Source organism: Saimiri boliviensis, chromosome 14 (assembly GCF_048565385.1).
Source record: "Saimiri boliviensis isolate mSaiBol1 chromosome 14, mSaiBol1.pri, whole genome shotgun sequence".
NCBI lineage: Eukaryota > Metazoa > Chordata > Mammalia > Primates > Cebidae > Saimiri > Saimiri boliviensis.
In genome coordinates this window covers 3,193,410-3,219,310 of record NC_133462.1, presented here as the reverse complement: position 1 = coordinate 3,219,310, position 25,901 = coordinate 3,193,410, and the positions used below count along the sequence as shown (strand labels likewise).

General features: G+C 57.8%; 2 protein-coding genes across 9 annotated transcripts; both read left to right on the top strand.

Moving 5' to 3' along the window:
* The first annotated feature begins 96 nt into the window (after positions 1-96).
* On the top strand, positions 97-6,396 carry CCDC106 (coiled-coil domain containing 106). Of its 7 annotated transcripts, XM_074385898.1 has the most exons (7): positions 97-1,140; positions 1,586-1,715; positions 2,472-2,603; positions 2,731-2,835; positions 2,932-3,108; positions 4,577-4,789; positions 5,670-6,396. In XM_074385898.1, the coding sequence occupies exons 3-7, from the start codon at positions 2,573-2,575 to the stop codon at positions 5,984-5,986; spliced, it is 843 nt and encodes a 280-aa protein (XP_074241999.1). In that variant the 5' UTR covers positions 97-1,140; positions 1,586-1,715; positions 2,472-2,572; the 3' UTR covers positions 5,987-6,396. The 7 variants fall into 7 exon arrangements, with proteins under 7 accessions (XP_074241999.1, XP_010330975.1, XP_010330971.1 ...); XM_010332673.3 differs by having other exon boundaries at positions 97-1,715; positions 2,528-2,603; XM_010332669.3 differs by having other exon boundaries at positions 97-1,715.
* Positions 6,397-7,363: 967 nt separating this feature from the next.
* U2AF2 (U2 small nuclear RNA auxiliary factor 2) lies at positions 7,364-25,727 on the top strand. 2 transcript variants are annotated; one of them, XM_003944697.4, is made up of 12 exons: positions 7,364-8,389; positions 12,490-12,625; positions 13,461-13,505; positions 13,800-13,903; positions 14,305-14,456; positions 15,737-15,853; positions 16,753-16,891; positions 20,602-20,681; positions 20,765-20,887; positions 21,178-21,264; positions 21,534-21,782; positions 24,950-25,727. In XM_003944697.4, the coding sequence occupies exons 1-12, from the start codon at positions 8,341-8,343 to the stop codon at positions 25,082-25,084; spliced, it is 1,416 nt and encodes a 471-aa protein (XP_003944746.1). In that variant the 5' UTR covers positions 7,364-8,340; the 3' UTR covers positions 25,085-25,727. The 2 variants fall into 2 exon arrangements, with proteins under 2 accessions (XP_003944746.1, XP_039322661.1); XM_039466727.2 differs by having other exon boundaries at positions 21,178-21,276.
* Positions 25,728-25,901: the final 174 nt, after the last annotated feature.

Genomic DNA, 25,901 nt, shown 5'->3' with positions numbered 1-25,901 from the left:
CTCGTGATATGCCTGCCTCAGCCTCCCAAAGTGCTGGGATTACAGGCCTTTTTTTTTTTTTTAATTTTTTTTTTTTTTTTTTTTTTTTTTTTTAGTGTTTACTTTGGAGTGAGTGCAATCGTGTTCTCAGCTCACTGCAACCTTCACCTCCTGGGTTCAAGTGATTCTCCTACCTCAGCTTCCCAGGTAGCTGGGATTACAAGTGTGGATCACCACGCCAGCTAACTTTGTACTTTTAGCAAAGATGGGGTTTCACCATGTTAGCCAGATGGGCCTGGAACTCCTGACCTTGGGTGATTCACATGCCTCAGTCTCCCAAAGTGCTGAATTACAGGTGTGAGCCACTGGGCCTCAAGACAAAAATTTCTTTACCATAGTTAGCTTTAGTATGTGCAGATTTTTTTTTCATCAAGTATCATTTTTTGAGACGGAGTCTTGCCCTGTCACCCAGGCTGGAGTGCAGTGGTGCCATCTTGGCTCGCTGCGACCTCTGCCTCGCAGGTGAAAGCAGTTCTCTTGCCTCAGCCTCCTGAGTAGCTGGGATTATGGGTGTGTGCCACCACACCCGGCTAATTATTTTTTCAAACTGCTGATTCCATCCTATTTTGAATTCTCCACCCATGAGCTTGTACTTTGGAAAAGATCAATCTAGGGCAGGTGGCTCGCCCAGGAATTTTTGGACCAGGCTGCAGTTTATCTGTAAAGGGAGGGGAGCATGGTCACAGCTTTGCAAGGGGGTGCAGACATTTAGATTGTCTATCGGGTTAAGACCTTGCCTTCCTAAGGGCTGGCTGGATGCTTCTGGTGAACAGTAGAGGCAGGTGGAGCTGAGCACGGAGCTTAATAACCGTCTGTTTATTAGCTCACTCTCCTTGCCTGCTTTGCGCCAGGCACTGTGCTAGGACTTGTTTGTTCTTCCGACCTGTTCTTTTGGGAGGAAGAACAAATCTGCGGTTCGAACTCCCCGAAGTGGGAAAGAGCCTCGCAGAGGCTGCGGTCACACCCCGTCATCTGACCTCAATACCAGCAGCACTCCTCTCTTCAGCCCTGACTATGGCCGGGTGCTGGGCTGAGCTTCTGCCTGTCACAGCACCGCATCCTGGCAGGAAATTTAGGGCTTGTAATGTCCCCATTTTACAGGTGAGTTAACAGGCTGCGGAGGGGCAGCAGCAGTCAGGACTGGAATGTAGCTCTGCTCCAAAGCCAGCTCTTAATTACCAACTTTGGGGTGGGGGTGGCGTGCTCCTGGCCCTCATTTTCCGGGAGAGGGGTAACTTCCCCCATTTTGGCCCCCACATCCCTGGGAACCTTGGAGTCTGGCTTTGGGAGGCGGGGGCTCTGGGGGGGGGGGTCCGCGCTGGCTAGCTCCGGAGGGATCGTTAAAAGTAGATTCTTTCGCTCCAACTCTCCTGCCTTCTGGGCCCACTGGGCCCACCGCCACCGAACGCGGGGACCCCCGGAGACTCGCCAGCTCTCCTGGATGGGAATTTCGTGACGTTCCCTGCCTGAGCTTCGGGGAGGGCGGGGGAGTGCTGTAAGGGACCATCGCACAAGTGCATCCCCCTGCTTCTGCCGCAAACGACAGGCCTTACCTGGACCCAGGGACTCTGGAACGAGGAGCGCTGGCCTAGCCCGACGGGGCGAGTTCCCACGTCCCTGTCCGTTCCATCGCTCAGTTCCACGACTCGCTACCCTGCAGCCCCGCCTGTTCGCGGGTGAGTGGGCGCTTCCCTCGGCTCCCCGTGACACTTTGCAGACGCTCCCCGGCGCCGGGCATGGGCGCCGCCGCCGTCGGTCCCCGAGCCGGATTCCGCGCGCGGGTGGGTGAGCGTGGGGGGCCCCGGCCCCTCGGACCCCGGGCATACCCGGTCGGGGGATGATGGCGGCGTTTGCACCCCCGGCCTGGTGCATGCCCCCGCTGGGATCTTTCCACGACTGCTCCCCCTCCCACCTGCGGGACAAAGGGCGGGGGCGGGGGGGTCGCATCCCCACGCGTGACCTTTCCCCGTACTGCGCACGCGCCCAGCCCCCACCACCGGGGGAGGGTTCGTCCGCCCACGCGAGTGCGGGGGAGGGGGATGGGCCCCGGGGGTAGGGGAGGCAGCGCGCACGGGGCGGACCGCCCTCTGTCTTGGGAAGTTGGGGCAGTTTTCCCATGCACCTGCCTCTTGCTTAGGCCCGGAGGTGGCCTGCAATGAGCCAGGGTTCTTGCCCTGCAGGCCACGTGTCCCTGCTCAGGTGACCCCTTGGGGCGCCCAGCAATTTAGGGCTTCAGCTTCCTCTTCCTTACATACCCCGGAGCCCACGGCCCCAGCTCACTTCTTCCCCAGGACCTAGGCGGCTGGGCCCCCTGCCCCTGTCTCTGGGAGCCCAGGAGTTGGCACCTGGGCGTGTTTGGCCTCAGTCCTGGGGTCCGGGCTCCCTCCTCCCTCAGACCAGGGTTCCCTCCTCTCTCATCTCACCTCCCCCAGGATGGACCCTCGAGTCCGTCCGCGTCCCTCCATTTGTGGCTGCTGTTTCTGTCCAGTGCCTCTGAGGCGCTCGGCTGCTGGGGTCCGCAGGAAGCCACGCCATGAATGACCGGACCAGCCGGAGGCGGACAAGTGAGGAAGCTGGATCCCCTTCCCTACCCGCGGTCCCAGTGCGGTTGGCTCCAGGCTGCCGTGGTCGGGGGGTGGGCTGAGGGGCTTGGGGACTTCTCTGGGGTGACCCGGGGCCTCTCCTCTCCAGTGAAGGACGATGAGGCCTTCGAGATCTCCATCCCCTTCGACGAGGCACCCCACCTAGACTCCCAGATCTTTTACAGTCTGAGCCCCTCTCGGGGAAACTTCGAGGGTGAGCTGAGGGGGCGAGGAGGGATTGGAGCCAGCTGGGAAGCCAGGCCCTGAGTCCCAAGGTGTGACCTGGGCCCTGCCCTTGCTGTGTCCCTAGAGCCCCCTGAGGACACGTCCCCTACCCTGGCCCTGATGAACAGCGTCAAGGCCCAGCTGCACATGGCCCTGGAGAGGAACTCCTGGCTGCAGAAGCGCATTGAGGACCTGGAGGAAGAGAGGGACTTCCTGCGCTGCCAGCTGGACAAGTTCATCTCTTCCGCTCGGATGGATGCAGGTGTGTTTGTGGGGCATGCTGGGCCGTCACCTCCCTGTCCCGCTCCTGGGCACCCGCTCCCCCAGGCTCGAGGCTCCACTCTTTGGCTGGCTGTGTGGGACCTGCCATGTTGGCCCTCTCTGGTAGCCTCCTGTCTCCGGGCCTCAAGCCCAACTTCCTTCTTGCTTGGCCTCCAAGGCCTCATCCCCATGAACTATATCCCGGGGCCCGTCCTGCCTTCTCAGTCAGCTCCCTGAATTCCATCAGCCTGAAGTGCCCCGCCATGCTTCCCCAGCCCTGGGTGCTTTCAGGGACTCTGAGACCTGAGGCTCTCTCTTGCTGACCCCTAGGGGGACGTTCCTTCTTCTCTTTGGCTGAGAGGCCCATCCTAGTCCGCTGGGTGTCCTCAGGGGCCCCCGCTTCTCTTCCCAGGACTGTCTTTTCTGAGATCCAGGAGTCCAGCCATCTAGCCTCGCCTGCCCCCCTCCCCTGTGTGACAGCAGGGGCTGTCTTCCCACCCACCGTATCCCATCCTTGGTTAATGAGCACTCCTTCCCCATCAAAGAAATTAAGTCCCTTAGTGGGGCTCTTCAGGTGGGGACCTCCACATGTGCTGTCCCCCAGACCCTGCCCCAGGTTCCCAGGCAGTCCCCATCCATGCCCCTTGCTCTAATTCATGGCCAGAAGCAGCCCACCACCCCAGCCAGTTCACAGCCAGTGTCTTCTGACCGCTGGGCCCCTGTGCCCTGCTTCATACATTTGGGAGCCCAGCCCCAACCTTTTCTCCAGATGGTCAGGCCCTTCGCCCCAGACCCTTAGCGCATGTCCCAGAGAACCCACACTCTACCTCACCTACCCTCGGCTCAGCCTTGGTAGCTCCCTGGCTGGGAAGACCCCTCAAAAGCTCCCACATCTCTTTGTGAATTCAACCCTTTCCCCCAAAAGCGTGGGCTAGGGGCCTGTGGAATCTGATGCTCCCTGTGCTCTGGAGCAAACTGCCTCTGGCTGCCCTTGCCTGCCACTGTCTCCTTCCGCTGACGGGTCCATCCTGGGTCTCTGACTCCTCTGCACAGACAGCTGGGCCCTGCAGCCCCAGCACGTTCCCAGGGGGGACCCTTGCACCAGACTCCTCCCGTAACCTGCCTTCTAGAGGACCTTGTGTTCGGGTGGAGGTGGGACCCAGCCTGCTGGACCCAGGGCCTCTGATTTCTCTCAGGGTCTGACCCCCCTGACTCCAGCCAAGGAAGGCCTTGCCTGCCTCCTGGGCTTCCAGATCCAGTCCCTCCTCCATGGGAAGCACACACAGTCACAGGGGTCCTAAGGCCCTTGGTTCTGGCTGCTTCCCCAAGACCTGTGACCAACCCAGGCCTCTGAGAAAACGCCCCGCCTGGGACCACCTGATCCAGTTTTGGGGACTGCAGCCTCTGTCCGTCCCGGGACCTGTGATGGGGTTTCTGGTCTGGTAGCTCACGTGTGTCTCTCTCTCCAGAGGACCACTGCCGGGTGAAGCCTGGGCCGCGGCGGATGGAGGGGGACAGCCGGGGCGGAGCTGGGTGCGAGGCCTCAGACCCCGAGTCAGCAGCCTCTTCCCTCAGCGGAGCGTCGGAAGAAGGCAGTGCCAGCGAGAAGAGGCGGCAGAAGCAGAAGGGAGGTGCCAGTCGGAGGCGCTTTGGGAAGCCCAAGGCCCGGGAGAGGCAGCGGGGTGAGTGGGGTCCATGGGGTGGGCGCTGAGGTCTTGGGCTGCTGAATGGCTGTGTGACCCTCCCAGAGGCCCCCCTCTCTCCCCAAGCCCCTATACCTTGCTAGAGAAAGACGCACCAGGTTCTTTCTCTCTCTCCGCGCCACGTGTGGTCCTCAGTTTACTTTTTTTTTTTTTTTTTTTGAGAGGGGGGTCTCGCTTTGTTGCTCAGGCTGGAGTGCAGTGGTGTGATCTTGGCTCACTGCAACCTCCGCCTGCCAGGTTCAAGCGATTCTCCTGCTTCAGCCTCCCAAGTAGCTGGGACTACAGACGTGTGTCACCGTGCCCGGCGAATTTTTGTATTTTTAGTAGAGACGGGGTTTGACCATGTTGGCCAGGCTGGTCTTGAACTCCTGACCTCAAGTGATCCGCCTGCCTCGGCCTCCCAAAGTGCTGGGATTACAGGCGTGAGCCACACTACCGGGCCTACCCTGGGTTTACTTTCTTTAAGTTTGGTCCACCCTTTCGTGCCTTGGGCACCTCCTTAACCTTCATCAGCGAGAAAGCGGCCTGCTGGAGGACCCGTCTCACCGGGAGCGTGAGGCTCGAGTGAGTGAGTTCACCTGAGGCAGGGAGGAGAGGGTGAGGGAGCCGCCCGGGCCTGGGACCCTGTCGGTTTAACTCAGTTTCTCGGCTCATTTTCTCTCCTCACCCTCCTCCCTGGGCCTGCCTCTTCCCACTTCCCACTGGTCCAAATTCTGGATGCACTTTTTCCTCCTCTCCTCGGCCTCCTGTTCTGCATCGGCCCGTGGTGTCTCTACCGGCCGGGAGCCTTCCTTCCCATGTCCGCCCCCTGTGCCTTGCCCCCTGCCCCTCACTTCCGTGTCCCCACCTCCCCCCGCAGTGAAGGACGCCGATGGGGTCCTCTGCCGGTACAAGAAGATCCTGGGCACCTTCCAGAAGCTCAAGAGCATGTCGCGGGCCTTCGAGCACCACCGCGTGGACAGGAACACCGTGGCGCTGACCACGCCCATCGCCGAGCTGCTCATCGTGGCCCCGGAGAAGCTGGCCGAGGTGGGCGAGTTCGACCCCTCCAAGGAGCGCCTGCTCGAGTACTCCCGCCGCTGCTTCCTGGCCCTGGACGACGAGACGCTCAAGAAGGTGCAGGCGCTGAAGAAGAGCAAGCTGCTGCTGCCCATCACCTACCGCTTCAAGCGGTGATCGCGCCGCGTCTACGCGCCCCGGCCCGGGCCTGCCTCCCCCGTGGACCCGGCCCTCCCCAAGTCCCCGGTGGATGACCTGCCCCTCTCCCCGCCTCGCCCCTGCCCCTCCTTCTCGCTCCCTGGGTTGAAGGCTCCCTTAGCCGGGTCCCCCTCCCGAACCCCGGGGCACCCCTTTCTGCTGGGGCTGCCCAGCCCTGCCCTCGCTGGGCCCCCTCCTCCTGCAGAACCAGGCAGGCGGGTGCCGCCCCGTCTCGGGTGGGGGACTGCACAGACCCCGTCTCTGCTCACTGCCCTGCTGCCCCGCAGAGGAGCTGCTCACCCGATTCCCGGACGGACCTCCCAACTCCGCGAGACAGAGAATTATTCAGAGAATTTAAATTAAAAAAAGACATGAAAATTTGGAATAAACTGGGCCCCAGCCTCTTCCTAGGAGGGGGACGTGCCTGGGAGGGGACGGCCGTCGCCCTGAAGACAGTGACAGGGTTTCGGGGGCTTCCAGCGTGGGAGGCGGTCAGGCGGGAGGCCGGGGAGGACAAGGTGTCGTTAGCCCCCTGGAGGCAGAGATGGAGACAGAAGCAGCTGTGCCCCAGAAAACTTTGAGGCAGTACTCGGAGAAGAAGCGTGGACACAGCCAGGCGTGGCGGCTCACGCCTGTAATCCCAGCGCTTTGGGAGGTCGAGGCGAGCGGATCACCTGAGGTCAGGAGTTCAAGACCAGCCTGACCAACATGGAAAAACCCCGTCTCTACTAAAAACACAAAAATTAGCCGGGTGTGGTGGCGCAAGTCCGTAATCCCAGCTACTCCGGAGGCTGAGGCACGAGAATCGCTTGCACCCGGGAGGCGGAGGTTGCGCTCCGCCGAGATCGCGCCATTGCACTCCAGCCCGGGCGACAAGAGCGAAATTCCGTCACACACACACACACACACACACACACACACACACACACACGCAGCAGGGATGCTATCCGCTGCGCTGCCCGCACCAGATCGCGGCGGGACTCGATGACCTCTAGCGCGGGAGGCCGCCTGGGGGCCAGGCGGAGTCTGGAGGATACTTCCGTCGGGCCGCCAGGGGGCAGTAATGCGAGATGATCCATCTCCAGGAAGTAATGCGCGATCGTCGGTCTCCTGCGCCTGCGCGGAGGGAGGGGCCGGAGCGCGTTGATGCAGTTGCCAAGACAACCAAGAGGGCGGCCGGATTTAACGGTTGGGGATTGAGCACTTTCACTCTAGGAAAGGAAAGTCTCGCACACGCGCAATGGAGATTCTGGAACCTGTTCCCGCAACCCCCTCCACCCGAGCAGTGGGAGAGCACGCCACAGAGCGACTCACGCAGGCGCAGAAGCCTGTTTCCCCCCCACCCGCCGCTTCCACCCTGCGCAGGCGCAAAAAGCCGCGCTGGCAACCTCCGCAGCGGTCGCGCGCACCCTTAACTCCTCTGGCTGCTTTTGTCTCGCGCCACCTTCTCAGGCCTTCCGCGAGTCCAGCTCTTTTTTTCTTTCCCTTTCCCCACTCGGAGAGCCAGGTGCAGAGAACCCTGACCTCGCCCCCTCCTCCGTATCTTTCCCTGACCCATCTCGCCTCTGTCCTCCCTCCCTTTTCCGTTCCCGAAGCCGGAAGGAGCCGAGGCACAAACGGAAAAAGCCGAAGGTGTCCCCCGAGAGTGAGGCCTTCACGAAGCGGTGGCGGAAGGAGCCGAAGTTGTCTGACTGGAGGAGTGAGCGAGTGGCATCCCCGGAAAGAGCCGAAACTTGGAATTGAGCTTAATCCCAAGAAGGGATTAATCTCAAGGGCGAGCTCCAGAAAGAGCCGAAGGCCCGGACCGTTAGGATTCTGGAAAGTGGCCGATTGCTTGGACAGAGAGGAGCGGAGCAAGTCCGTGGAAGAAGCCAAAGACTGAGACGCACTGAATTGTTGGAAGAAGCCAAACTCTCAGAGGGGGCTGGGCGCGGTGGAACACGAGGACACACGGAAACCTCCGAACGTTGAGGAGCTAATCTCCGAAAAGTTACGGAAACCTAGGAAGTCGGCGAAAACCTAGCTTCGGGTACTTTCGGAGAGAGCCGAAGCTGCCGCCTGCCACTCCTTCGTCCAGTGTCCGAAAATAGCCGACTCGTTTCGGAGCCAGGCTCGGGGGGAGGGGCAAACTCGCGGGCGGGCGGGCGGGCGGGCAAGGGGGCGGAGCCCGGGCGGGGTTGGGCGGGCTGCCGGAGGCTTGATTAGGTAGGAGGTGGCGAAGTGCCGGCGGCGGCCGGAAGTAGCCGAGGCCAGCGGCGGAAGTAGCCGAAGCGGCCGGAGCGGGCGGCAAGGCAAGGCGAGAGCTTCACAGGGCCCTACGCGGCCGCCTCAGCATGTCGGACTTCGACGAGTTCGAGCGGCAGCTCAACGAGAATAAACAAGGTGAGGGCGCCGGGGTCGCGGGGCGGAGGTGTGGGCGGCTCTTCGCATCGCTGTTTGTCCCCCGCCATTTTCTCCCTCTCTTCCCCCCCACCTCTCACGGCTGCGCGGCCCACCCCCCCACCCCGGTTCCGTGGCGCGCGCCTCGTTCACGTGACGTTCTCGGCGTTCTGCCGCGCGCACCGTGAGGGGAAGGGGGCGGCGGGGCGCGGGCCCGTGACGCATGCGTGCGGCGGCTGTCCCCGTGCCCCACGTGGTCTTGGCGGAGGTAGCGCGGGGAACGCGGCGCGAACGCGTCAGATGCCTCGACGTGAACTTCTGTTTTTTAAAATCTTTTTATTTTATCTTAAAAGTAGCTTATGTTAGTCGCTGTAATCCCTTTTTCTCCCGCTGCCTTGGCACTTCCGCTTCCGGTCTGGCCCACGGCCGCGTCTCCACGCCCCCTTTGTTTCCAAAATGGCGGTTGTGAGAACTCGTGGGGGGGGCCCCCCTTTCCCTCCTTCACGTGGATGAGGACAGAGCGGTTTCGGGGGACGCCTAGAGGCCACGGGCCCCTCTTGTACCCCTTTTCCTTTTGTTGATTTGCTGTGACGTCTCTGGCCAGGGTGTTTCTGCCCCAGCTGCTGGTCGTGAGGCGCCTCGTATTAGCGAGTTGGCCGCATGTTTCCTCGTATTCCCTTGTGAAAGAGAAGTGTCTCCGTTCTTCGAGTGTCGACACGCATGCATGCTGCATACGCGGGGCTGTTAGCGGTCCCGAGAGTCGCGATATGGAGTGTTTGAGATAAACCCCAAATTATGTACAATCCCAAAGTCAGGGCACATAGCTGTTGTCAGTCTCAGATCCCAGTATAGAGAAGGAAATGGAGGTTCTGAGGAAAGGGGGATCTGGCCCACTATGCTAAACTTTCCACTGACGGGGAAGGTGGGAGGCAGGTTCCCTTAAGGGTATGAAGAATTGTGATGGGTTAGAACAAAGCGTGGGGCCCTACTGATTTTAGGGATTCCGAGAATATTCGAAGTGGGAGAGTTAGACGTTTTAAAAATCTTCCAAGTTTTAGTTAGAGTGAAGAAATAGAGGACCAAGGAAGTGTGGGGAGTTGTTTTTTTGTGACGCTTCAGCTGCCCGTGTTCCTAGCGTTCCTAGCTGGTTCAGAGGACGAAATGAGGGTTGAGGAATTTTCTTTTGAACCCGGGCTAGAGTTGGATAGGGGCTGGATTAGGAAACAGTGCCCTGGGGAAGAAATAACGTTTACTGAGTGTCTGACTCTTGTCTTCGATGATGGACTGCTCAAGAGCATAGGCCTTGGAGTTGAACACACTAGGGGTTTAGATATCCGCTTCATTGTTTAGTAGCTACTTTTAATATGTTTGCGTCTTCTTCCCCCCCCCCCCATTTATAGACTGATTATTGTTACTCTCTTGTCACTGGACTTTGAGAATATTAATAAGGATTATAGTAATGATAGATGTAGTTAAACTGAGCACTGTGTGCCAGGCTCTTTGCTAAACTCTTAGCATGATTGTACTAAGTGGATCCCTGTAACGACTCTCCCTGTAAGGCCAAAATGATTTCCACGTCTACTGGGGAGTAAACTCGGGGCTCTGAAAAGTTAAAAGCTTTCTCAGGTCTCAGCTGGTCAGAGGCAGAGCTGAGATTAAATGGGGTAACATGTAAAGTGTGTGGCATGTGGCTTGGCTTACACCAGGTGTCCAGTAAGCAGTACTTGCAATTGTAAAATTGCATGCATAGAGAGGAAAGTCTTCCAACTCACATAGAGATAGTTTCAGAGTAGGGCAAGGGCAGGAAAGGGTGCTTTCCACATGTCATTCTGCCACACAACATCTGGGTGGAGTAGATGTGACCCCTCGTTTAAAGAGGAGAAACCCAAATCTTAAAGGCTTAAGTTGCTTTTGCATGGTTTTATGTTGTTGGTAAGTAGAAAAACAGGTACTGATTCCGAGCTCTGGCTGGCTGCAAACCCAAGTTCCACTATGCTGGACCACCAAGTGGAGCTGATTGGTCCGTTCTTTGAGGCCCTTAGAGGGCACCGTACTGGTTCTCCTGTGGTTTCTCCTCTGATGCTGGTAGGCCAGTGCCTGGACCTGGCGTGGTTCCTGGGTTGGCGGAGCAGCTCCCATAAGATGGCCAGAATACAAAGTTTTCAGCAAACGAAGCTGCCTTTCTGTTTTTACCTCTCCAGCCTCAGTGTGTGGGAGAGGGTTCTTGCCATAGGGGAAGCTCTGCCCATGCACGTATCACTCTGGCTGTGGGTCTTTGTCTCTTCGGAGGACCGGACAGCTTCTGTACCTGCCCGCTTCTGCTTCAGCCCCTGCCTCTGCTCCCTGTGTCTACAGGGAATTTCCTTGTCTGTGTCCCAGGCACCCGGCAGGCACTGCTTTCTCTGCGTGTGTTCCTTTCTGCCTGCTTGCCCATTTCAGAGCCTTAGCAGCAGGAAGGGCTCCTGGGGCTCACAGCCTGTCCATCTTTCAAGCGTGGAGCCAGCGCTGTGCCTGGTGCCATGCCTTTGTGCTTACCCCACTGCTCTACACTGCTGGCCTGTCCTGCTGATTGTTCCCCCTAGTTTCTGTCTTTGATTCTGGGGTTTGGGGCCTTCAAGCCGACAATTACATTGTCATTAGTGGTGCTAGCCAGAGTGTCCTGCCTGATCCGAATTCAGGAGCATGGCCTCGTGCTTAACTGGCTGGCTTTACGGGGTTTAAATTCCGGCTTCACCATTTCCTAGCTGTTTGGCCTTGGGTAAGTTGTGGTCTCTCTGTACCTCAGTTTCCTTATCCATTATGGTAGCCCCCAGCGGTGTTTTTCTGAAGCTGTAGTGAGGATTAAGTACAAACAGAACTATTTAATACAGATTCCGGTCTTGAGAAGCATCACAATGTTTGTTACTGGTTTCTTTCCCCCTCTGTATGCATATTTTTCTGAGTGTTGGTGGTTTTGGAATTGCGATGCTTTTCCAAACATTCATCTTGCGTCAGAAAAACCTAAGACAAAACGCTATGGATGAGGCTGAAGTTTAATATCCTCCTCAGTGCTCTTTCCCCCTCTTGCCTCAGGGATCATCACTCTAGGTGATGCTTGTTAACATGTGTGAACACCTTCACATGTGCATCTTGTGTGTGTGTGTTTCGTGGTTAGTTGAGAAATCTGGGTGTCTTTGAATTAAAGGAAATTGTAGGTGGTGCTCATGAACACCCCCAGCTCGTGGTTCATCCTCTATCTTGAAGAGTCGGTCTTCCTTCTTCAGGAGTTGAAGGGTCTAGTGGGAGCAGAGGTTTCTGTGGTTTTGCCAGTGAGGCACTGTTTCTAGTGGCCACCTTGGAGGAAAATAGGACGTCTGGAGGCTGGCAGAGATACACAGCCCTACTCTGCAACCTCTCCAGTACTTGGCTTTGAAGGGATTGAGGCAGGGAGAATCAGGTGGTTTGGGGTTCAAGTTTGGGGAGGGCAAGCTCCTCCCCTGACCTGCAGAAGCACAGGAGGGCGTCTGTCCCCTTCGTCTGCGGTTTCTTCAAGGCCCGGCCCTTCCCCGGGGGAAGGGTGTTTGCTCCTGCATTATTCACCGGGTTGGGAAGGGATGGGTTGAGTTTCTCTGCTGCCTGGGGATATCAGATCCTGCGTGGCACCTGACCTCTAGGCCTGATGATGGGGCTGTGGGTGCCAGCTGGTTGCAGAGGTCTTTCCTGAGGGGTCATTGCGTCCCTTCAGGAAAACATCATTGGGTCTCTTGATTCCCCAGCCTCTAGCCCTGCCCCTCTCAGGGACGACCCTGGGGTCAGGCCCCTCAGCCCTCGAGGGGGACCAGGAGCCAGCCTCCTCTGTCTTCTCTGGCTCCCCAGCTCCTCCTGAGCATCCTCAGGTATCTTACACCCCGGGGGCATTTCCAGGCCCCATTCCCCTGGTCCCCTCAGGGTCCCTGGACTCGCCTGTGGACCTAGGAGGCCTGTTAATTCCCTTCCTCCATCGAATCCCTTCCCTTTGGGGGTGGCCTCCCTGGGGCTTGGGACATAGCCACCAGCGTGCAGGGTGGGCTGGGTCCGCGTCCTTACTCCGCTCATCGAATCCCCTTCCTCTCACCCTTGCCCAGAGCGGGACAAGGAGAATCGGCATAGGAAGCGCAGCCACAGCCGCTCTCGAAGCCGGGACCGCAAACGCCGCAGCCGGAGCCGAGACCGGCGCAACCGGGACCAGCGGAGCGCTTCCCGGGACAGGCGGCGACGAAGGTACTAGGGCTCAGGGATCCCGCGCTGGGCCAGCCTGGGAGTCGGGTGGGGGTGGTGTTGGCCAGCCCGTGGGTGGCCTACGCGCGATTCTGTATCTGGGCCCAGGCTGTCTGTGGCTCTTTCTTTGTATGGATCTGGGGGAGGGATCTACTGCTTGGTGTCTTGAATTGCGATTTTTCCCCGGTTTCTGGGGTTTCTTTCATTTCCTCTTTTGGTGGTTGCTGGTGGGTTGCTGGGGGCAATAGGTTCTTTATCTGGAGCCATGGAATTGATTCTGTGTTTTCCTTTGCAAGGGGCTGTTCTCTGTCTCTGACTCTGAGGGCCTGTTTCTTCTTTTCAACTCTCTGTGGTTCTCTGTGGGACTGTCTTCGAGGGGGTTGGTCTCTGCCTCCAATTTCTTTCTTCCCTGCCTCCTTGGAGAAGGGAGCTGTTGGGAGTGAGGCAGTGTCCACAGCCTGGGCTTCCTTTCTGGCCCAGGAGGTGGTGGTTGCCACTGCCTCTTTTCTCTCTAGGCTCTCGTCTCTGTTCTCCGCCCCTTAGGTGAGGAAGGGCAGGATAGGCAGAGTTCTCCTGCCTTCTCCCAGCAGTTTCTCCAGCTAGAGACTGGTCCTTCCTGGCCCCTGGCCCCTGTCTCCTGTCTCCTTTCCTCACTTCCTCTTTCCTGGGGTGGGAGTGTTTGGGGGGAAATGGCAGGGCCGAGGGGGGCCTGCTTGCTGCTTGTTCACCTCGGCCCTGCTCCCACCCTGGGGCTCAGTGCCCTTGGGGGGGTGTGGCATGTGGGGAAGACGAGGGTCCCCAGTCACCCCTCCCCATACCTTTCCCTCCCACCCCCCAGCAAACCTTTGACCAGAGGCGCTAAAGAGGAGCACGGTGGATTGATGTGAGCTTCTCTTCCTGTCCCTTCCACCCTGACGTCCACTCCCTTCACCTTCCTCCCGCCCGCCTACCCTGCCCTGTCCACTTCCAGCCCTGGCCCGAGCACTGGGAAGAGTCCAATTGCCTTGAAACCAGCACCCCTTCCCCAGGCCCTGTCCCAGATCCTCTCCTTCCCTGGAGAGAGAGGAGCTTACATGGTTGGGGGGAGGGTGAAAGAGTACCTGGGAGGGGGCTCTCAAGCCCACTGTTGGTCAGACTGAGGTTGCCCTGCCCCGCTCTCCCCTCCCCCCTCCCCCAGTCGTTCCCCCCGTCATGAGAAGAAGAAGAAGGTCCGTAAATACTGGGATGTGCCACCGCCAGGCTTCGAACACATCACCCCGATGCAGTACAAGGCCATGCAAGGTAGGCCAGAGGCCGGGCTGCTCCCAGAGGTGGAGGGTGCCGGGGTGGGAGTCTCTGCATAGTCACCGCTGCGTGTGTGCATGGAGAGGTCAAGGAAACAGGCAGAAGGCTGCACACCCCTGGGGTTTCTGGCCTCTGCCCTTTTGAAGCCTCCCTAGAGGAGGAGGTGACCAGAGACAGCTGTGGTTGACGCGAATGAGGCCTCCATCTGGATGCTATTGGGAAATGAGGCGTCGCATGAGCAGCAGTTACTGACTGGGGGCCCCAAGGGTGGGAAGAGGGTTCTGGAGGCTGAGAGCCTGTAAGAGCTTTCTGCTGAGGAGGGGAACTCCTAGTGTGTAGTGGGTGGTCACTGAGCCTTCCCCTGATGGGGTTTTATCCTGTTTTTACCCCCTTTCAAGCCGCGGGTCAGATTCCAGCCACTGCTCTTCTCCCCACCATGACGCCTGATGGTCTGGCTGTGACCCCAACGCCGGTGCCCGTGGTCGGGAGCCAGATGACCAGACAGGCCCGGCGCCTCTACGTCGGCAACATCCCCTTTGGCATTACTGAGGTACTGCCCTCCCCCTGCCCCTACCCTCTCCCTTGTTCCCTTCCCACTCCTCCCCTTCCCTCCATTCCCTCTCCCCAACCTGCACGGGTCAGACTCTGCTCCTGCAAGACCCCCCGGCCCCCTCCCAGACGGACGGATGGAGTTGAGCCAGCCAGGGGCCGGGCTGGGGGTGGCCCTCCCTCCCTCCTCTTCCCCTCTCCCGTCTCCCCTCCCCCCAACCTCCTCCAGCAACCCAGGGATCAAGCACACACATAATGTACCCACGTGTTGTACCTACGTGTCGGAGAGAGACAGAGAGGGAGACTTGGACACACACACACACACACACACACACACACGACGCACGCTGTCCCTCAGTTTTTTTCTGACACGCCTCTCGTTCTCTGCCGCCTGTCCCCCATCCTCTCCCCATGTCCCTCCCATGGTCGCTGTTCTTTTATTTTTGATCGCCCCTGACCTCCCCCCTTCCCCACCACTCCTTTTCCCTATCCCTCTCCCCCACCCCTTCCTGTGGCACCCCCTGAGAATCCCGAGATCAAAGAGTTGTTTCCATTTCTCTTTAAAGTGAAATATTGTGGGGCTGAGATCCCTCGTAGCAACAAAAAGTTTGCTACCATCGTTGAAGGCAAGTAAGGTCCATTCTGACTTTCTCAACCTGCACTTTGCTACATTTGATAAACCAGCCCCCGGACTCCAGGGCCAGATTCCTCCACATCACTCTTTTCTCCTCCCCTCCCGTCCCTGCCCCTCCTCCCTACACTCCTCCTCTCCCACCCCTGCACTCTGGACCTCCTTGCTCGTCTGCGTCCTGCTCTTCCTTTCTGTCCTTTGCTCGTCTCTGCCCCTGCCTGCTGCTTCCTTTCTACTTTCCTCCACTTTTCTGTCTGTCTCCACTGGGTGTCCCTTCCTGTGTGCCGTCTCTCCATCTCCTCTGTTTCATGGTTTTCTTCATTTTGCGTTGTCATCATTCCCTGTCTTTCCTTGAACGATCTTCTTTCCCCTGGTTTATTGGGGCCCCTGTGGCTCTCCCCCAACGCCTGTCCATCGCCTGCCCTTGGCCGTCTTTTGCTCCTGCTTCCTCCCCATTTTCTCTCTTGCTTCTGTTTCTACTATTGACTTCTACACCCCCACCCATATTCCACTGTTCCTTCCCCCACTCCTCCCTCCCCTCATCCCTCTCCCCTTGCCCCCAAACCCCTCTGTGTCTCCCTCTCTCACCCTTCCCCTCCTCTCTCCACCTCCCTTCCCCCGCCCCCCCCTGTCTCCTATTCCCTCTGCAGGAGGCCATGATGGATTTCTTCAACGCCCAGATGCGCCTGGGGGGGCTGACCCAGGCCCCTGGCAACCCAGTCTTGGCTGTGCAGATTAACCAGGACAAGAATTTTGCCTTTTTGGAGGTGAGCAGGGAGAGTGAGTGGGGTCAAGGCAATGTGTGTGATTCGAGGGCCTGTCCCTCAGGCCTGAGCTGTGTCAAGCTGCCTTGTGCTGTTTCCGCAGGGCCCTCTGCAGTCCATTCTCTACCTGGTTGTCAAAGTGAGCCCTGTAATAGCTCCACAGATCCAATCCTACTGTCTGCCTCCCCTTTGCTTTCTGTGTGACCTGAGAGGCCTGTTTGGCCTCTGCAGACCTCTTCGGCCTTTTCCAGACCATTCCAGCCCCGTCCTCTGTTGTCTGGCCACACTGACCTTCCCAGAGAGTACCATGCTCCTAGTCACTTGGCTGGAGTTACTTACCCTAGCTAACTGATGTTACCAACTAGTCTTGCACGTCAGTGTTTCTCAAGTGACTGGAAAGGGGCCTTGGTTTTTGCTTGACCACTCTTGGTGGACTGATTCTCTTGTGGAACACTGTGAAGGGCGTTGCTAGCTTGCTGCAGAGGTCTCCCAGCGCTCCTTCGCGCTCTGTACTCGTCTCACTGAGGTCCGCTTTCAGTTGCCCTGCTCCAGGTATCAGCCAAAATGTCTCCTCACCAGAAAGACTCCAGTACTGTCATCTCCCCATTCAGCTAAACCTCCCCATAACATCCTCTTTCAGCACTCCGCCCCTCCCTCATCATCACAGGCTGCAATTGTGTGTGTGCCTTTGTGTGTGTTGGGTGCCTGGTGTCTTTAATTGTGGAGCGTGAACTCCTGGCATTGGGGACGTGCATGTCTGTTGTCCTCCCAGGGCCTGGCCTGGGGCCTGGCATGTTGCATCTGTTCACATGAGTGAAAGGAAAGAAGAAATCCCAATCCAGGCGTGTGCGGGGCTGTATGAGTCCCTCGCCCTCATACCTCACCACTGCTTTTTCTTTCAGTTCCGCTCAGTGGACGAGACTACCCAGGCCATGGCCTTTGATGGCATCATCTTCCAGGGCCAGTCGCTAAAGATCCGCAGGCCTCACGACTACCAGCCGCTTCCTGGCATGTCAGAGAACCCCTCCGTCTATGTGCCTGGTGAGTGGGGGATCCATTAAGGGCCCCCATCCCCCCCAACCCTATTCCCCTGGCCCGTCCTTCACTTCAGCCCAGCTAGAGTGGCGGAGGGAGTCAGGTAAGTACTGGAGAACACAGGTGTCTTTTCCCTGCTTCCTCCATGTCTCTGCGAGTGGGAAGGTGTCTGGGGCCAGGACAGTGAGCTGTGACCTGCTTAAGGACACACAGCTTGTACGTGGCGGAGCCAGGACAGACCAAAGGTGCTGGGGAAGTGAGGGGCTTGTGGCCTGGACCTCTTCCTGGTCTGCGGCTGTGGGACCTCGGAGGGCTCGGTCTGTGCACGTCCGGGCTGGTGTGCGTCGGCAGTTGTCGGCAGAGCTCCTGCTGGGGGGTCTGGCACCTGGATATTCACTCATTTTTTGTCTCCCAGCATTTCCCTTGAATCTTGTGTTCGGGCCATTCCTCATAGCTGTGTTTAATATCATCTCTAATTGGTAGGTAACAGAGCAGACCAGGGGTGCACAGACCATTTCACAGCTGTGTGTGAGGCAGCTGGAGGGTGTCTGCCTGCGTGGGACTGGCTGTGTGCCGGCACACCTTAACACGGGTGGCTGCCAAGATTGGGATTTCCTGTGCTTTTCCCAGGCCGTGGGATGGTCTCCCTTTAGAGAACGTGCAGGAGGCACACAACCAGGCGGTGGGCCCTGTCAGTCACAGGCTGTTTGCTGACCCTTGCAGTTGATGAATGCGATGTGAGTGAGAATTGAGGCTTGTCTGGCGCCCTGTTGGAGTACGGCTGTGTCTCAGACCTGGGACTTGGAGGAGGTGGGGTTCTGCTGGCCAGCACCCACCGTTGGAGGAGCCCTTTAGGAACCGAGCCAGCTCTTCAGGGTTGGTGATGTGGAGTGTCAGAGAGAAGCACATCTGTGTCCAGCAGGACTTGGGCTGGGTCCCTCACCTGCCTCTAGTGCTTTGTTTCTTTCTTTCTGTTTTATTTTTTGAGATAGAGTCTAGCTCTGTTGCCCAGGCTGGAGTGTAGTGGCGCAGTCTCGGCTCACTGCAGCCTCTGCCTCTGGGGTTCAAGCAGTCCTCCTGCCTCAGCCTCCCAAGCAGCTGGGATTATAGGCACCTGCTACCCTGCCTGGCTAATTTTTGTATTTTTAGTAGAGATAGGGTTTCACTGTGTTGGTCAGGCTAGACTTGAACTCACCTCAAGTGATCCACCCACTTCAGCCTCCCAGAGTGCTGGGATTACAGGTATGGGACAATGTGCCCAGCCCAGTGCTTGTCCACCGTGAGTTTTGGTAAATTCTGCTAACGTTTTAGGGCCTGCTGTGTAGTATGTATTGACGTGCTTTAATCTTTATGGACTTTTTACGTATGGATACTCGTCCCAGATCAAGCTATAGAATATCTTCCCCATGTCTCTTCCGAGTAAAGCCACTGCGTTTTTGTTCCCTGCAGATCACATGAGTGGCCTGCCACTTGCTGGTGCTGCCTCTGTGTGCCAGACAGTGTCCTAAGTGCACTCCACGGATCACCTGTAGCCTTCGTGGCAGTTCCGTGATACAGGGATTGGCAGGGCACAGTTTAGAGGCTAACTCTGGCCCACAGCCTGTTTTTGTAAATACGGATGGATTGCCGCACAGCTGGCCTCTCTGCAGTGCCTCCTTCCTGGGTAGGGACACATGGGCCTTGGGGAATAGGAATGGTGGGTTACGGATCTAAGGTTGCTTGTTACCAGGCTGAGGGGCTTGACTTTTCTGAGGGCGATGGGGTGCTCTGCCAGGGGCTGGGCTGAGGGTGGCCCAGTGATAGCAGTGGCTGCCGAGCTCCTCTGAGGCACCCCTGGGCCAAGCTGGCCTGGTCACCATGGGAGTGGGTATTTCCTCCGTCTACCAGATGAGGAAAGAGCTTTGGGACAGTGGAGATCCCTGCCCGCTCCTCCGCACACTGCCTCTGCTCCAGATGTGATGCCTTATAGAGGGCAGCCGTTGCAGAGGCATGGGGCCCGTTTCCCCACCCGACTGTTGCAACGTCCCTGTCCTGTGGGGCTTATCCTCCTCAGTGATGAGTGGAGGAACTCGAGGCTCCCGAGAAGATTCCTTGGAAGTTGTCAGGGGACAGTGGCTGGCCTGCCCTGTTGTGGGCACTGAGTCTAGCAAATGCCCAGGCCACAGGGACTGCTGTGCCTGTTTTCAGTTCCTCTATTAAATCAACACTCGGCCCGAGCTGTTCTCATGCACGAGGCTTGTACAGTGAGTGCCAGGGTCCTTCCCATTCTGCAGATGAAGACACTGAGGCCCTTGGAGCCTCATGTGGAACACACGTGACTCCAGCCCAAGGGGCCATGAACCCAGCGAGCCCAGCTTTTGTACCCTTGGCCCCATGTTGCTCCAGCAGAGCCAGGGTTTGGGGCCCAGCTCCAGTGAGGTCCCTTCTTCCTTGGACCGAGGCAGAGCCTGCAGCCTGTCCCACTGCCTGTGGAGAGTCACAGCTGAGTGCGGCTCTGGAGGCCACCTTTTTCCTGCCTCTCTGGCTTCTCTGAGCACCTCAGTTTTTGCCGTGTGTGCTGTATCTACAGCACTGCAGCAGGAGATGCCTGGCTCGTGGGTGAGTGCTCGGTGCGTGTCCTGCTCCTGGGCTGCTGCCGCTGGTCCCTGTGGCAGAGGAGCCGGGTCTCCTGGGGTCTGTGAGGCCCACCTCTGGTGACTGGAGCCAGCTGCGTTGGTGCTTCCAGTTCTGCAGGGGGCAATGTCATCATGGGCTGGAGGGGCTTGAGTAGATTGGTGGGAGAGGGTGCATGGGGCGCCTCCCCTCCTCCCACAGGCACAGTGCTTCAGCTTCTGAGGTTCTTCCCCGTTAACTGTCTTACCTATTTCTTCCCAGGATCAGGATGGAGGTGGCATGGGGTCACTCACACTTGATGTGGGGGCTGCAGAGGAAGGGGAGGCCACATGGTCTAGGCTTTGAACTTGGGAGTCAGGCTGGTTGGGAACTGGGGCCTTGCATAGCTCATGTCTGACAGCTCAGCACCAAGATACATTGGCAGAGCCTGTGAGGTGTCAGGTTGAAGTATCCCATCAGCAGGCGCCTGTCTTTGAGTCCAGAGTTTAGTGGAGAGGGTAGGATCGTGGGCTGATAAATTCAGCTGCTAAGCCCCACTGTGGTGTGTCAGGCCTGGAGTCAGCCCACAGCTCCCACACATCTCAGAACAGCTCACGCTGCAGATGCTGTCCTGAGACTGCCCGAGCAGCCTTGGCTCCTCATCGCGTCATGCCACTTATGAGGGCAGGCTGCCCCTGCAGTGGCACCTGCTGTTCTGACAGGGCGTGAAGGGGGGGACCGAGCGTTAATGGGAGCCTTGCCCGGGTGGCTGTCAGTGAAGGGGTGGAGTGTGTTGGGACTCACCAGCGGGTCCCAAGACCAGGTGACCTGCCAGCGTTCCACAGCAGCAGGTGGCAGAGGTGGGTGTGAACTCGGGTCTTTGTGCCCTTGGGGTTGTTCTGGGGGATGTTCTAGTTTGAGGTTCCCCTGAGGCTGGGCAGATCTGGGAGACATGGTGCCTTCTTCCCAGGGAGCCGTGGTGTGCCACTGGCCAGGCCCTCCCTTGTCAGATCAGGCTGCGGGGGGTGATGGGCACGTGGTGCGGCCCCTTCTACTCACCCCAGGACGGTCCCAGGTTTTTGGGAGTTGACCTGGTACTGGAATTGTCTCTCCTCTGCCCATAGGGGTTGTGTCCACTGTGGTTCCTGACTCTGCTCACAAGTTGTTCATCGGGGGCTTACCCAACTACCTAAATGATGACCAGGTAACCTCCCTGCCTCCCTCCAGTCCCTTCCCCACGCCCTGCCCCACCTCAGCCCAGCCCTAATGGACTCTCGGCCGCTGTAGGTCAAAGAGCTGCTGACATCCTTCGGGCCCCTCAAGGCCTTCAACCTGGTCAAGGACAGTGCCACGGGGCTCTCCAAGGGCTACGCCTTCTGTGAGTACGTGGACATCAACGTCACGGATCAGGTGAGTCCCTGGTCCCTGGCCGCTGCCGCGTCTGTCCTTCCTCGCCCTGTGCTGTTGCCAAGCCGTGGTCTCCCCTCCTCAGGGGACGGGGCGGGAGGCGGCCTACCTGAGGCAGCGCCCTGCGTGTGGGCTGGTCCCTGTCCCATGGTGTTGACTTTTTTCAGGCTCTTCATCCCCTTTGCCTTCCCCTCTTCCCCCACCAATGCCCCGGCTTGGGGGTAGGTGTTGGGCTCCCGGTCCCTGACCCCACCTCTCCCCGCACCCCTCCACCCCTCATCCTCCAAACGCAGGCCATTGCGGGGCTAAACGGCATGCAGCTGGGGGATAAGAAGCTGCTCGTCCAGAGGGCGAGTGTGGGAGCCAAGAATGCCACGCTGGTGAGCCCCCTGGCACGTCATCTTCCATTGGCTCGAGGGACCCCAGGGTTGGGAGGGGCTGGCTAGGGACAGGTGTTCATGATCTTTCCCCCAGCATTTATGGGAAGGCATTTGGGGATCATTCAGTGCAGCGTTGGGGAGTGGGGCTTTAGGCATTGAAGTGGAGAGCTGGCCTTTCCCCAGGGTGGGCATCCGAGGGGCACAGGCTTGAGCAGAGGGAGACTGGGTCTGGGCCCCCTGTGACACCCCTTTGTCCCCTGGCTCCACAGAGCACCATCAATCAGACGCCTGTGACTCTGCAAGTGCCGGGGCTGATGAGCTCCCAGGTGCAGATGGGCGGCCACCCGACTGAGGTCCTGTGCCTCATGAACATGGTGCTGCCCGAGGAGCTGCTGGACGACGAGGAATATGAGGAGATTGTGGAGGACGTGCGTGACGAGTGCAGCAAGTATGGGCTTGTCAAGTCCATCGAGATCCCCCGGCCCGTGGACGGCGTCGAGGTGCCTGGCTGCGGAAAGGTCAGCATGCCCCGGGCCCGCGCTCTGCTTCCTCACCCTCTCCCCTTCTCCTCTCCCTGCCCCTGCCTTCCTCCTGTTGTGTCTTCCCCTGTTCCTCTCCCTCTCTCCTGCTGTCCCTGTCTGGCTCTTCCTTTGCTTCGCAAGCATAGGTGCCATCACTGTGTGCCGCCCTCAGGCCTGGCCATGGGAGATGTTGGTGACCCAGAGGGGTGTGTGGCCCTGTGGGGGCCCAGGGCCTGCAGGAGGGTCAGTAGCTGGGGAATGCAGCTCTGTATGTTTAGAACTAGACTCTGCTCCTCTTCCTCATGTGGCCTTGCTTGTGGAAATGGCTTTGCCTGGTCTGTGGAGCAGGGAAAGTGGAGAGGGAAGTGCTGGGAACAGCCCCAGGACACCTCCTGGTGTCTTCTGTGTGCCAGGCATCCTGCTGAAGCTGTGTGTGTGCTCACCCTGAGCCCTCCCAGTAGCTCCTGAGCCCCATCATGGGAGGAGACAGGCACAGTGGGGGCGGCTACCCAGGCAGGTTTCAGGTTTTTGCAAGTCTGATTTCAGAGCCCACCAAGTCCTGCCACCTCCAGCACCATGACAGGTGTCATCACCTCACCTCGTCTGCCTCTTGAGGTGGTGGTGGGGGCGTGTGTATGGAATTCCCATTGGATGAGGCTTTGAGACTTCAGTAGTGAGTGAATAGAGGTCCCTTCTATCCTGTGCCGCTGAAGCCCTGGGGGTGCAGCTGTTAGAGGGCACCCATGTTGTGTTGAGTTGCAGCATTCCTGGGCGTGGTGTTCATTCAGGGGGGTCAAGGTCAGGAGGTGGCAGTGAGCAGGTGAGGGAAGGAGGTGGTGGGGCTGGGGCTGAGTGGCAGGCCTTGGAGGGCTGTGTGGGTCTTAGAATGACCAGTTATTTTGAGCCAGAGGGGAGGGAAGCTATCGAAAGGCCTCCAGTGTGGTCACGCCTGGCAGATGGGAATGGCCCCATGTAGTGAGGTTGGGGGTGCAGAGATACAGCAGGCACTTCCTCTCAGGGCAGGATGTGGATGAGCAGGAGGGCAGAGAGGGCGCTGTGGACAGGAGGGCATGCCAGGAGCTGGAGGGTCGGTGCTGCTGATGTGGCCCAGGAGCCAAGGGTGTCAGGGCCAAGGCTGGCTCCGCAGGGCCAGACTGGGGAGGAACTTCATACGTTGTGGAAGAGGCTCAGTTTCTCTCTGGAGTGGTGGGTTTTTAAAGGAGAAAACAGGGCTGTGGTTCCATTTTTGAGGTGATTTTGGCCACTGTTGAGAAAAGGAATGGTGGGGAGGTCTCCTGGACTAATCTGGGTGAAAGATGGTGACCTGATTTAAAGTAGTAGCAGGGGATGGAGAGAGGTTGATAGATTCAAGAGACTTGGGCCTGGGAAGTGTGCAGACTTTGGTGATTGGTGTGGGTTTGCTGGGAGGGGAGGGAGAAGGCCTATGAGATGCTCAGTGGCAGCTTTGATGGTGGGGATGGCAGGTGAGACACAGGGGTGATGCAGGTTGTAGGGGTGAGCAGGTGTGGGGCTAGCTGGCTTTGCGATTTCTGAGACACTAAGTAGAGATGTCCAGCAACAGTTAGCTGGACAGGTCTGTGTTCCCAGTATGAGGGCTGATGGTCAGAGGTGCAGCCTGGGATGTGGGAGTGCTTTGTCCAGGGAGAACAGGGTTGGGGAGGGCAGCTGGAGAGGTGGAAGGGACATCTTAGAGGATCATGTGGAAGGCCAACAGCATCTCCTGTCCAATGCCCTCCGGAGTCCCTGTCCCTTGAGCCAGTATGTTAGGGCTGCTAAGGGCTGCCCTCTGGTGCTGGGTTGGAGCTTGGCTCAAGCAGAAGCTGAGGAAGCATTTGAGGAAACGAGGAATAGAGAGACCCTGGCCTTTGGGATCAGCTGACCTGTTTTGCTTATTAAATTTATTGCATCTGCCAGGCGTGGTGGCGTATGCCTGTAATCCCAGCACTTTGGGAGGCCAGGGTTGGCACATCACAAGGTCAGGAGTTCAAGACCAGCCTGGCCAATGTGGTGAAACCCCATCTGTATTAAAAGTACAAAAATGAGCTGGGCATGGTGGTGCATGCCTGTAATCCTAGCTACTTAGTCTGAGGCAGAATTACTTGAAACCAGGAGGCGGAGGTTGCAGTGAGTCGAGATTGTGCCACTGCACTCTAGCCTTGGTGACAGAACAAGACTCTTAAGAAAAAAAAAATGCATCTTATTTATTGCAATTTTTTTGTTACTTGTCTGCAAATATATTTAAAACCAGAGATTGTGATAGTAAATATATTTTTATCATAGTATATGTAGTAACATTTTGGTGTTCCTTTATCTGGCTTCAAGTTGCCAATATTTTGTCATTCTTTTTATATTCAGCTAATTTCTCCCACTGCCTCTTTTTTCTTTGCTGGATAAAGAATATCAGATGTATTTCTCCTGAGATCCTTAAATATGTTTCTCTAAATTCTCAGGTTTGGGTCATATAAATTCTCTGTGGGGGTCTATGCTGTATGTTGTAGGATGTTGAGAGGCATCATAACCCGTCTCCACCCATCAGATGCAGGAGCACTACTCCCTGCTTTGAGATAACCAAAAGCATCTCTAGACATTGCTCAGTGTTCCCTGGGGATACGCCCCTCCCCCCCCCCAAGTTGACAACCGCTGCTCTAACCAGATAACCTTAAAAAATTGTTTTTTAACAAAACCACAATAGCATGATTACATTAGCAAAATTAAGTTTTTAGTGCCTATTCCATGTTCAAATGTTTCTGTCTCAAGCATACTTGTTTTTTTCCGAATCCTAATTTCCGAGCATCCCTTACTTCATTTATTGTTGGGAGAACATGGCTGTTGGGGTGGTTCTGGGAGCACCCACCATGATGGCTTGTGTGGACACTCAGCACCAGGGACCCCTGGGTGGGGATGGTGAGCTTGCCTCTGCCTCCCGCCTGCCCGCTGTGGCTCTGCTGATTCTCCATGCCTATAGTGTGTCTGTGCTCTTGTGTTTCGATCTTGCAGGATGTTTGGGTAATTCCAGCAAACCTCCCCTAAGGGTCCCTTCCTGATGCCTGTGGCAAAGCCCCTTCCTCCCTGCCCCTTCCTGCGTTCAGTTCTGGGCTTGGGGGTGAGCTTTGTTCACAAACCTGCCTTTGTTTTCCCCACAGATCTTTGTGGAGTTCACCTCTGTGTTTGACTGCCAGAAAGCCATGCAGGGCCTGACAGGCCGCAAGTTCGCCAACAGAGTGGTTGTCACAAAATACTGTGACCCCGACTCTTATCACCGCCGGGACTTCTGGTAGAGGCGGCCGGGGGAGGGTGGGGGCAGGGCTGGCTGGGGGCTGTTCCCCACTCCCGCCCCCCCCTTATCCCCCTCTGAAGACGATGGGCAGAGGAGTGACAGCCGCACAACACACGGCAGCCGGCAGCAACTGGAATGGCAGCAATTAAGGGTGGGGGGCGGGGGTTGGGCGTTAGGGCAGGGAGGGGACTGGGGAAGTGCGCACACAGCCCACAAGACAACATGCACCCACACAGACACAGAGGGAAGGGGTTGGGATGGGGACAGGGTGCACAGCAGGGCGGGGTAAGACCCCCCCCCAGCCCCTCCCAAAACAGCCTCTCCCTTCTCCCTTAGACCCCATTCTCCTCCCCTTCCCCACGGTAGGAACATAGTGTGTTTATATTTTATGGCCAAACTATTTTGAATTTTGTTGTCCGGCCCTCAGTGCCCTGCCCTCTCCCGTATCAGGACCACAGCTCTGTTCCTTCAGCCTCTGGTCCTCTCTGGTCCCCTCCCGGATTTCTTACGTAGTTGATTTTTCCCTCTTTAGTCTCCCCATCTGCGCCCAGCCCCGTGGCTCTGTCCCTCTCCTACTCTCTGTGGCAGTTTCATATTTGCTAAGACGAATTTGCTCATTAAACATTTTGTTGTATTTTACTTTATGGAGCGGCTGTGTGTCCAGTGTGTCTCACCCTCTTCCTCGGTTCTGGGCTCGGGTGGGGGTCCCTTTGGCAAACTGCGGGCCCCTGGCCGGGATGCCCCTGGTGCCGGCACCCGCATCCCCGCGGCCTTTCCTGCTGGCGCAGTGCGCTTTTCAGCGATGGCACATGCATGGC